Below are 12019 nucleotides of genomic sequence, written 5' to 3' on the forward strand. Positions count from 1 at the left end.
GACAGGGGAGGGGGTGTGGATGGGGTGGAGAACAAATGTTAAGCTAGTAGGACAGGACAGGAGGTGTATCAGAAGAGGAAGTGTGAGGGGAAGGGATGTTTGGGGGGACTGTTGGGATGGGGAGATGGTGAGAGGGGCGACTCGTGGGTCAGGAAGCAGGTTTGAGGAGGCGGCTGGCGGAGGGCACAGGAAGGAGGAGGGCTGTGTAACCATATAACAATTACAGCACGGAAACAGGACATCTTGGCCCTTCTAGTCCATGCCGAACTCTTACTCTCACCTAGTCCCACCGACCTGCACTCAGCCCATAACCCTCCATTCCTTTCCTGTCCATATATCTATCCAATTTAACTTTAAACAACAACATCGAATCTGCCTCAACCACTTCTGCTGGAAGCTCATTCCACATAGCTACCACTCTCTGAGTAAAGAAGTTCCCCCTCATGTTACCCCTAAACTTTTGCCCTTTAACTCTCAACTCATGTCCTCTTGTTTGAATCGCCCTCATTCTCAATGGAAAAAGCCTATCCACGTCATCTCTATCAATCCCCCTCATAATTTTAAACACCTCTACCAAGTCCCCCCTCAACCTTCTACGCTCCAAAGAATAAAGACCTAACTTGTTCAACCTTTCTCTGTAACTTAGCAGATGAAACCCAGGTAACATTTTAGTAAACCTCCTCTGTACTGTCTCAATTTTGTTGACATCTTTCCTATAATTTGGTGACCAGAACTGTACACAATACTCCAAATTTGGCCTCACCAATGCCTTGTACAATTTCAACATTACATCCCAACTCCTATACTCAATGTTCTGATTTAAGCTTTCTTCACCACCCTATCCACATGAGATTCTACCTTCAGGGAACTATGCACCACTATTCCTAGGTCCCTCTGTTCTACAGCATTCTTCAATGCCCTACCATTTACCATGTATGTCCTATTTTGATTAGTCCTACCAAAATGTAGCACCTCTCATTTATCAGCATTAAACTCCATCTGCCATCTTTCAGCCCACTCTTCTACCTGGCCTAAATCTCTCTGCAAGCTTTGAAAACCTACTTCATTATCCACAACGCCACCTATCTTAGTATCATCTGCATACTTACTAATCCAATTTACCACCCCATCATCCAGATCATTAATACATATGACAAACAACATTGGACCCAGTACAGATCCCTGAGGCACACCGCTACACACCGTCCTCCAATCTGTCACACAGTAATCCACCACTACTCTCTGGCGTCTCCCATCCAGCCACTGCTGAATCCATTTTACTACTTCGATATTAATGCCTAACGATTGAACCTTCCTAACTAACATTCCATGTGGAACCTTGTCAAAGGCCTTACTGAAGTCCATATAGACAACATCCACCGCTTTACCCTCGTCAATTTTCTTACTAACCTCATCAAAAAATTCAATGATTTGTCAAACATGACCTTCCACGCACAAATCCATGTTGACTTTTCCTAATCAGACCCTGTCCATCTGACCCCCTAACTATCAAGTCCCCTATTACTACTGCCCTCCTCTTCCTTTCCCTACCCTTCTTAGCTACAGGGCCAGACTATGTGCGGAAGGCACGGCCATTGTTGCTTCCCCCAGGAAACAGTTACAGTATACAGTTTATAAAATTAACCTAAGGTAACCGTTGCTGGATCTGCTGATAACTTGGAAAATAAGTTGTGAAGAGGGTATAAAGGGATAGTTTGTGGGTGAGCAAAGATCTGAAAAGTGGGCGATACTGTGGGAAAATGTGAAATTGTACGTTTTGGCAGGAGAAAAGCAAAATATTGTCCAAACTTTGAGAGGTTACAGAATGCTGAGGTGCAGAGATCTGGGTGCGCCAGGACCTAGGTAACAAAAGCTTAATGTGGGAAAAGCAAGAACGTTATTGCTCATTGAATACAGGGCAGATGGGTTGTACAGGGCATTGGTGAGACCACATCCAAAATATTGTGGATTTTTAAAAATAGAAATAGCAACGCTTGTGAAGCATTTCAGGCCAGGTTTACTACACTGATACTTGGAATGGGTAGACTGTCACAATTGCTGATTGTGTTGGTCAGGCTGAATGTACCTGCAGGAATTTAGGAAAATGAGAGGCAATTTGACTTGGACATGTACAATCCTAAGAGTTCTTGACAGGGTGGGTGTAGAGAGAGTGTTAGCAGAATCTCGGTGCTGAGGGGTCACTATTTTACACTAAGGGTTCACCAATTTTTGACCAAAATGAAGAGAAGTTCTTTTCCGGCATAAATAGCGAGTCTTTGGTACTCTTTTCCTAGAAGTTTTGTCGTTTTAAGACAGGTTCTTGGTTGGCAGGGAGTGACAGGTTATTGTAGATGGATGTGAATGAAGACTCCAGGATACAAGCAGATCAGCTGTGGTTTTGTGGAATGCTGGAGCAGTCTCAAGTAGCCCACATCAGTATCTTTACACTTCATGCAGAGCTGGTGAGGATGGTACATGGGATCACATAAATATAGAGAGCAGAAGCAGGCCATTTGGCCCATCTTGTCCATGTGGCCAAAAATGTACTTCTGAATAATCCCGTTTCCCAACACTTTGGTGGAAGGTGAGTGGTTATGACTCTAAGTGCATATCTGAAAACTTTGTAGATATGATCAAGATTTCTGCATCCATCACCCTTTCTGGCAGTGAGTAACAAACTGCACCACACATTGAGAGAACAAACTTCTTTCTCAACTCAACTAGTTAACTCAGTCTACACTTCCTACTTATTGTAAGCTATTTGCTTAAAGGAATTAGATTCATTCTACTTGCCCTCTGAAAGTCTCCTAATTTTAAACACCTCAATCCTCCTTTGGTCAATTTGTGCCAAAGAAAATAACCGCAGCCTAGACATTCTCTCCTTAAGACCGCTCTGGTAGCATCCTCAAATCATCACACCCTCTCTGGTACTATCACGTCATTTTAGTACCTGGCAACCTGAGGTGGACACGGTATTCCTACTGTGGTCTTACTAATTTTGTAGAGTTTTAACAAATTCTCCTTGCTGACCTCTTAACAACCTCATCTATCCATCTTATCTGCCTGCTGTCTACCTTCAGAGATCCGCATTCCAGTCCTAATACCTGTTTTATTCTCTTGCCTTGTCGCCTTCACAGGGTCTTCCTATTTTGGAATTTGAGTTCAATATGGAACGTTAGTGTTACCACAACTATAGCATAGCCGTCACTTGCAGCCTACATCCTCCTTCCTCCGATTCAACCAGTTTTTGTGTCATTGCCAAAATTGTGCTCCCTACATTTGTGAATGCCAGTAATGCCCAAATCCCGAAAATAAATGCAAGTCTAAATATATACCACAAAGAGCAGGGGCCAACCCCTGGGCCCTGTGGAACTCCACCTCCTGCTGCCTTTTAGAATGATATTTACTATCATTCAAATTTCAAAGTAATTTATTATCAAAGTTCATATATGTCACCATATACAACTCTGAGATTCAGTTCTTGCAGGCATTCACAGTAAGTCCAAGAAACTCAAAGGGCACACCCAACAGAACTGACAATCAATGTGCAAAAGGCAAACTGTGAAAATGCAAAAGAAAATAATAATAATAAGCAATAAATATCGAGAATATGAGATGAAGAGCCCTTGAAAGTGAGTCCATAGGTTGTGGAAACAGTTTAGTGATGGGGCAACTGAAGTTATCCCCTCTGGTTCAAGAGCCTGATGGTTGAGGGGTGATAACTGTTTCTGAACCTGTTTGTGTGAGTCCTGAGGCTCCTGTACCTCCCTCTTGATGGCAGTAGTGAGAAGAGAGCATGACCTGGATGACCTGCTGAAGGTCCTTGACGATGGATGCTGCTTTTGTGCTTTGTCTAGATGTGCTCAATGGTAGAGAGGGCTTTACCCAATAGACTGGGCTGTATCCACTACTTTTTATAGGATTCACTATTCAAGGGCTTTGGTATTTTCATACCAGGCTCTGATAAAATCAGTCAATATACTCTCCACCATATATCAATAGAAGCTTGTCGAAGTTTCAGAAGTCATGCTGAATCTTCACAAACTTCTAAGAAAGTAGAGGAGCCGTCATGCTTTCTCTTAAGTGCTGGGCCCAGGACAGGTCCCTCTGAAATAACAACACCAAGGAACTTAAAATTGCTGACCTTCTCCCCTGATGAGAATGGCTCATAGACCTCTAGTTTCCTCCTCCTGTGGTCAATAATCAGTTCCTTAGTCGTGCAGACATTGAGTAGGAGATTGTTGCGGCATCTCTCATCCAGGTTTTCAAACTCGCTCCTATGTGCTGACGCATCACCACCTTTGATTCAGGCAACTACAGTGGTGTCATCAGGAAACTTAAATATGGCATTAGAGCTGTGCGTAGCCTTACAGTCATAAGTATAAAGTGAGTAGAGCAGGGGGCTAAGCACACAGCCTTGTGGTGCACCTGTGCTGATGGAGATTGTGGAGGAGATGTTTTTGCCAATCCAAACTGACTGGGGTTTGCAAGTGAAGAAATCGAAGATCCAATTGCACAAGGATGTATTGAGTTCAAAGTCTAGAAGCTTATTGATTTGAGGGGATGATCATTTTGAATGCCAAGCTGTAGTCAATAAAGATCATCATGATGTATGCATGTTCATTGCTCAGATGTTCCAAGGTTGAGTGAAGAGTTGTTGGCCTGTTGTGATGGTAGGCAAATTGGAGTGGATCCAGGTCACTTCTCAGACAGGAGCTGCTATGTTCATTACTAATCTTTCAAAGCACTAATCACAATGGATGGAAGTACTACTCGATGATAGTCATTGAGGCAGGTCACCACATTCTTCGAAACAGGTACAATTAAAGCCTGTTTGAAGCAGATGGGCACCTCAGATTCTCAAATGAGAGAGGAAAAATATTAGTGAACACTCCAGTAAGATGATCAGCACAGGTCTTTAGTACCAGCCCAGGTACCCCGTCCCCATCAAGGCCAGTTAATCAGCACAGGTCTTTAGTACTTGGCCAGGTACCACGTCCCCATCGAGGCTTCTTTCAATCATATACATTGGACCCTCCAAACCAGTCTGTGATGAAACCAGTCAAAATGCTGTCCAAGTTGCATCGGTAGAAATACGATAGACTGTTTAGTGACATCCTAAACCTCTTCAACAGTATAGTAAATGGTATGCTTTTTTTGTGCCTTTGCCTCTGGAAGTGCTCAACAATTCACACACAATCAATGACACAGGCAGACCTAACAGAACTCACATGTTTAAACTTTCCCCACGTGACTGTTCCATCTCATCATCTCCTTCAGCACCACCCTTGCCTGTACAGAGAGGAGGGTGAGGGGGAGGGAGTGTGATGTGGAGGAAGTGGGGAGGAGATGAGAGTGTGGTGCCATAGGGATGTAGACAATCTGGGTGGGGGAGGTGGTGGGGAGGGGATTGGCTGGGTGGGATGAAGAAGAGTAGGAAGGAGGAAGTAAGCAAGGCCACTAGGGTAGAAGGCAAGAACAAGCAGAGGAAGGAGGGACTTGAGGGAGGTGATGGGGGTGGTGCAGAAGAGGGGTAGGAGAAGGATGTAAGAGTTGATACAGGCAAGGAGGATTGGTACTGGGGAGGGGGTAGTGAGGGTTGGAATTAATAGATGGAGAGTGAGTGTTGGGACTAGGGAAGGGGGAGTAAGGGTTGGGACTAAGAGTTGGGGGATAAGGGTTAGGACTGAGGGGGGGAATGAGAGTTGGGACTGACAGAAGGGGGAATGAGAGTTGGAACTGAAAGAGGGTGAATGAGTGGTGGGGCTGAGAGAAGGGAATGAGGGTTGGGATTAAGAGAAGGGAATGAGGGTTGGGACTGAGAGAAGGGGAATGAGAGTTGGGACTGAGAGGGGGGAAAGAGGGTTGGGACTGAGAGAGGGGGAATGAGGGTTGGGACTGAGAGAAGGGGAATGAGAGTTGGAACTGAGAGAGGGAATGAGGGTTGGGACTAAGAGAAGGGAATGAGGGTTGGGACTGAGAGAAGGGGAATGAGGGTTGGGACTAAGAGAAGGGAATGAGGGTTGGGACTGAGAGAAGGGGAATGAGGGTTGGGACTGAGAGAGAGGGAATGAAGGTTGGGACTGAGAGAGGGGGAATGAGGGTTGGGACTGAGAGAAGGAATGAGGGTTGGGACTGAGAGAGGGGGAAAGAGGGTTGGGACTGAGAGAGGGGGAATGAGGGTTGGGACTGAGAGAGGGGGAATGAGGGTTGGGACTGAGAGAAGGAATGAGGGTTGGGACTGAGAGAGGGGGAATGAGAGTTGGGACTGAGAGAAGGAGAATGAGAGTTGGGACTGAGAGAAGGGAATGAGGGTTGGGACTGAGAGAAGGGGAATGAGGGTTGGGACTGAGAGGGGGGAAAGAGGGTTGGGACTGAGAGAGGGGGAATGAGAGTTGGGACTGAGAGAGGGGGAATGAGGGTTGGGACTGAGAGAAGGGGAAGAGGTTTGGGACTAAGAGAAGGGAATGAGGGTTGGGATTAAGAGAAGGGAATGAGGGTTGGGACTGAGAGAAGGGGAATGAGGGTTGGGACTGAGAGAAGGGGAAAGAAGTTTGGGACTAAGAGAAGGGAATGAGGGTTGGGACTGAGAGAGGGGGAAAGAGGTTTGGGACTAAGAGAAGGGAATGAGGGTTGGGATTAAGACAAGGGAATGAGGGTTGGGACTGAGAGAAGGGGAATGAAGGTTGGGACTGAGAGAGGGGGAATGAAGGTTGGGACTGAGAGAGGGGTAATGAGGATTGGGACTGAGATAGAGGGAATGAGGGTTGGGACTGAGAAGGGGAATAAGGGTTGAGACAGAGAGAGGGAATGAGGGTTGGGACAGAGAGAGAGAATGAGGGTTGGGACTGAGAGATGGGGAATGAGGGAGAGAGTTAGGTTTGGGAGTAGGGGAGGGAGGGAATGAGGTTTGAGAGTATGGGTGGAGAAAGTGAGGTTTGGGAGTAGGGGTGGAGGAAGTGAGGTTTGGGAGTAGGGGTGGAGGAAGTGAGGTTTGGGAGTAGGGGAGGAATCTACAGTTTGTGGTGGAGATATATGGAATAACAATAAACAATAAAATGTCCCAAAGTCTTCACAAAGCCATTATCTACCTAAGGGACACCGGGACACTTTGGAGAACGTAAGGTCAAACTGGACAGAAGGACGTTCTGGAAAGTGTACGGAAAGATATCTGGCGTTGTCAGGAAGGGTTGAGAATTTGTGGAGTGCTGCAGTGTGAGGGTGGGGAGATGCAGTTATGTCTGGAGTGTTCATAGGGAGAGGGAGAGGGCGAGGGCAGTAGGATCGTACAAGAGCAGTTTGAGTCTGTGTTGTGATGGATCTCTGTAAACTTAGTCTGATCCTGTGCAGTCTGGGTCTATCTGGTCTTGTCCATGTGGTGTTATATCTGAGTTTGTCTAGTCTGTGTCTGGGTCTGTGCAGTCTGCGTCTGAGTGTGTGTTTGTGATGTCAATGTCAGTCTGCTCTGTGTCTGGGTCTGTGTATCTTGTATCTGAGTCTGTCTGGTCTGTGTCTGGGTCTGTGTCTCTTGTATCTGAGTCTGGTCTGTGTCTGTGTATCTTGTATCTGAGTCTGCCTGGTCTGTGTCTGGGTCTGTGTCTCTTGTATCTGAGTCTGTCTTGTTTGTATCTGGGTCTGTGTCTGGGTCTGTGTCTCTTGTATCTGAGTCTGTCTTGTTTGTATCTGGGTCTGTGTCTGGGTCTGTGTCTCTTGTATCTGAGTCTGTCTGGTTTGTATCTGGGTCTGTGTCTGGGTCTGTGTCTCTTGTATCTGAGTCTGTCTGGTCTGTGTATCTTGTATCTGAGTCTCTCTGGTTTGTATCTGGGTCTGTGTCTCTTGTATCTGAGTCTCTCTGGTTTGTATCTGGGTCTGTGTATCTTGTATCTGAGTCTGTCTGGTCTGTGTCTGGGTCTGTGTCTCTTGTATCTGAGTCTGTCTGGTTTGTATCTGGGTCTGTGTCTGGGTCTGTGTATCTTGTATCTGAGTCTGTCTGGTTTGTATCTGGGTCTGTGTCTCTTGTATCTGAGTCTGTCTGGTCTGTGTATCTTGTATCTGAGTCTCTCTGGTTTGTATCTGGGTCTGTGTCTCTTGTATCTGAGTCTGTCTGGTTTGTATCTGGGTCTGTGTATCTTGTGTCTGAGTCTGTCTGATCTGTGTCTGGGTCTGTGTCTCTTGTATCTGAGTCTGTCTGGTTTGTATCTGGGTCTGTGTCTGGGTCTGTGTATCTTGTATCTGAGTCTGTCTGGTTTGTATCTGGGTCTGTGTCTCTTGTATCTGAGTCTGTCTGGTCTGTGTATCTTGTATCTGAGTCTCTCTGGTTTGTATCTGGGTCTGTGTCTCTTGTATCTGAGTCTGTCTGATCTGTGTCTGGGTCTGTGTATCTTGTATCTGAGTCTGTCTGGTTTGTATCTGTGTCTGTGTATCTTGTATCTGAATCTGTCTGGTCTGTGTCTGGGTCTGTGTATCTTGTATCTGAATCTGTCTGGTTTGTGTCTGGGTCTGTGTCTCTTGTATCTGAATCTGTCTGGTTTGTGTCTGTCTGTCTGAGTGTGACTTGACAGGTCTGTGGCTGCCTCGACAGGTTGATGGAAGAGCGGGATGTGATCATCTACTGTGACTTCCACGGACACAGCAGGAAGAACAACGCCTTCATGTACGGCTGCAGTGACAACCAGCCGCGTGCACAGCCGCTCGGGGAAAGGGTCTTTCCTTTGATGATGAGCAAGAACGCAGCTGACAAGGCATGTCGGAAGGGGAGGGGCCGGAGGAAGGGTGGAGGAGGGGGACACGGTGGGGGGGGGGAATCTGGGCTATGGAGGGGCAAATGGAGTAGAAAGGTTGGGAAAAGAGGGAATGGGGTAGGATGAGGAGGGGTGAGGTGTGAGGGAGGGATTGACAGGTGGGGCAGAGGAAGTGGGCAGATGGAGAGAGGGGTGGGGGGGGCTGCCAAATGTTTGCAGTGGGGAGCACCTTGTGCTTAGCTGACTTGCTACTGTGGATCAATACATCGAGCTCCAGCCGTGTGACATAGTGTAGGGAGCTCTTGTGTCCCATGGCCCCTGCCACCAGGCTCGCTAGTCAATAACTACTCCACCCACCATCCTGACCCTTCACCGGGGTCCATCTGTAAGCAGACTGAAACCTGCCCGGCTGCTGTGGTGACTTCCTCATGAAGTCTGTCAGGTGGGGAGTAAAGGCCAGCTGTGTAACGAGGGAGGGTGACGTGACGTGTCGGTGAATGCCCAGGCCGTTCACGGCTCCTGCTGGTGACAGTTCTCTTATCAGAGCTGCAAGTTCAAGGTCCAAAAGAGTAAGGCGGGCACAGGCCGGGTCGTGATGTGGAAGATGGGGATCACTCACAGTTACACTATGGAAACAACCTTCGCCGGATCTACACTGGGTGAGTGAGAGCTTTCTCCACCCTGCATTCCCGACGGTCAGACGCAAGGCTCCTGCCTTTTCCTGTGCATGCTGCGTACAGCCCGTGGGGTAACCTGTTTCAAATACAACTGGTGCAAACATTCATCCCACCTACCCCACTCCAAACTTTGGCATCAACACTCTAGTTTTGTTCCTGCTGCTGTCTCTGTGACGTTACAGAGACTGCAGAGTCACTCTGCACCTTTGGGGACGAAATTACACCTCTTCTCTTCTCCACCCCTGCTCATCACCTCCATCTGGTTCCCTCTCTCTTTCCCTTTAATTCACAGTCCACTGTCCTACCCTATCAGATTCCTCCTTCTTCAGCCCTTGACCTCTTCCACCAATCACCTCTCAGCTTCTCACATCCTCCCTCCTTTCCCTCACCTGGTCTCACCTATCACCTGCCATCTTGACTCCTCCCCCTCCCCTCACCTTTTTATTTTAGTTTCTGGCCCCTTCATTTCCAGACCTGATGAAGGGTCTCAGCCCAAAACATTGACTCTTTATTTCTCTCCATTGATACTGCCTGACCTGCTGAGCTCCTTCAGCATTTTGTGAGGGTTACTTTAGAGTTCCAGCATCTGCAGGGGGAGAGAGAGGGGAGTGGGGAGGGGGGGAGAGAGAGGGGAGTGGGGAGAGGGGGAGAGAGAGGGGAGTGGGGAGGGGGGGAGAGAGAGGGGAGTGGGGAGAGGGGGAGAGAGAGGGGAGTGGGGAGGGGGGGAGAGAGAGGGGAGTGGGGAGGGGGGGAGAGAGAGGGGAGTGGGGAGGGGGGAGAGAGAGGGGAGTGGGGAGGGGGGGAGAGAGAGGGGAGTGGGGAGGGGGGGAGAGAGAGGGGAGTGGGGAGGGGGGGAGAGAGAGGGGAGTGGGGAGGAAGAGAGAGAGGGGAGTGGGGAGGGGGGGAGAGAGAGGGGAGTGGGGAGGGGGGGAGAGAGAGGGGAGTGGGGAGGGGGGGAGAGAGAGGGGAGTGAGGAGGGGGGGAGAGAGAGGGGAGTGGGGAGGAAGAGAGAGAGGGGAGTGGGGAGGGGGGGAGAGAGAGGGGAGTGGGGAGGGGGGGAGAGAGAGGGGAGTGGGGAGGAAGAGAGAGAGGGGAGTGGGGAGGGGGGGAGAGAGAGGGGAGTGGGGAGGGGGGGAGAGAGAGGGGAGTGGGGAGGGGGGAGAGAGAGGGGAGTGGGGAGTGGGGGAGAGAGAGGGGAGTGGGGAGGAAGAGAGAGAGAGAAAAGTGAATTTGTCTGAGTTTTTGGGTGTCTGTGTGTGTGTGAGAGAGAAAGTGAGTTTGAGCTTTTGGGTGTGTGTGTGTCAGGGAGAGAGAGAAAGTGAGTTTGTTTGAATTTTAGGGTGTGTGAGAAAGAGAGAAAAAGTGAATTTGTTTGAGTTTTTGTGTGTGTGTGAGAGAGAGAGAGGAAGTGTGTGTGTGTGTGTGTTTTGGGGTTTGTGTGCGAGTGCAAGAGAGGAGTCACGAGACTACAGATGCTGGAAATTTGAAACATATACAGAGAAAAATGAATACTTGACATTTTGGGATGAGACAGATACAGAGTGTGCCTGAGCCTATGTGTTTGTGTTTATGGGTTTGTATGTGTGAATCAGTGTCTGTGTGTGTTGATGCATGCACGTGTGTGAGAGAGGGAGTGTGTGTGCATGTACACATGAGTGCCTGAAGCTGTATTCAGCCTGTGAGTACCGTGTTGGTGATGTCTGGCAGTTGGAGTGTGCACTGAGGAGACCTGGTGCCCATCTAACTGTAGGCACATTGCCTTGACCTAGGTTGGTAATGTAGGTCAGCTAACCATTGGCGAGCCGCGGGTAACACCAGGGAACAGGAACAGAAGCAGACTGTGCTGAAAATACTCAGTAGGCCAGGCAGCTCCCATGGAGACAGAGACCCTTTGGTAGGTCCATAATGTTTTGATCTTCAGCAGAAGGGTGATGCAGGACAGGGTGTTTTACTATCACATGAATCTGCTTTGCAGCTCCTCAGCCCCATGGGCTGCCCCGTCTCTGCCACACTCATGGAACTGACAGGGTCACTACTGCTTGGTGTTGACCACTGCAACTTTTTCGATGGGAATAGACATGGAGTCAGAGTCATGTAGCACAAGAATAGGCTCAGGACTACCTTGTCCATTGCTGACAATCAAATACCCATTCAATTATCTATGCTCTGCTGATTTAATTGCTCACCTAGATACTCAGGCAGTATGGTTCAAAATCCAACTACCTTTTGGGTGACAAAAAATGTTGGCTAGTATCCCCTCAAAATCTGTTACTCACCTTAAATCTCTGCCCTCTGGTGATAGATACATCCACCGAAGGGGAAAGTTTGTTCATGATCCGTGCTTTCTCTACCTCTCAGTAACTTTGCACACCTGAATCGGGTTACCCCGCAGCCTCCTCTTCTCCAGGGAAATCAGCCTTCCCAGTCTCTCTTCAGAACTAGAAAAATCGTGGCATCTTCAGGGATCTTTGAACTTGGTACCAAAGTCCCTCTGCTGACTTGCTGAGCTCCCCCAGCACCTTGTCTGTGTTGACCAAAGTCTCTCTGTTCCTACAGCCCACTCATTCATGGCGTAGATCCTACCCCCATTTGACCTCCCAC

The 12019-nt window shown here is 48.3% G+C and overlaps 1 protein-coding gene across 2 annotated transcripts in view; it reads left to right on the forward strand.

The window, feature by feature from the left end:
* Positions 1–12019, forward strand: part of LOC140205486 (cytosolic carboxypeptidase 2-like) — a 110661-nt gene that overhangs the window by 37653 nt on the left and 60989 nt on the right. For both annotated transcript variants that reach the window (XM_072273098.1, XM_072273099.1), the window contains exons 7-8: positions 8582–8741; positions 9274–9400. In XM_072273098.1, the coding sequence (XP_072129199.1) occupies positions 8582–8741; positions 9274–9400 (287 nt within the window). The remainder of the gene's footprint in view (positions 1–8581; positions 8742–9273; positions 9401–12019) is intronic.

Source organism: Mobula birostris, chromosome 11 (genome assembly GCF_030028105.1).
Source record: "Mobula birostris isolate sMobBir1 chromosome 11, sMobBir1.hap1, whole genome shotgun sequence".
Classification (NCBI taxonomy): Eukaryota; Metazoa; Chordata; class Chondrichthyes; order Myliobatiformes; family Myliobatidae; genus Mobula; species Mobula birostris.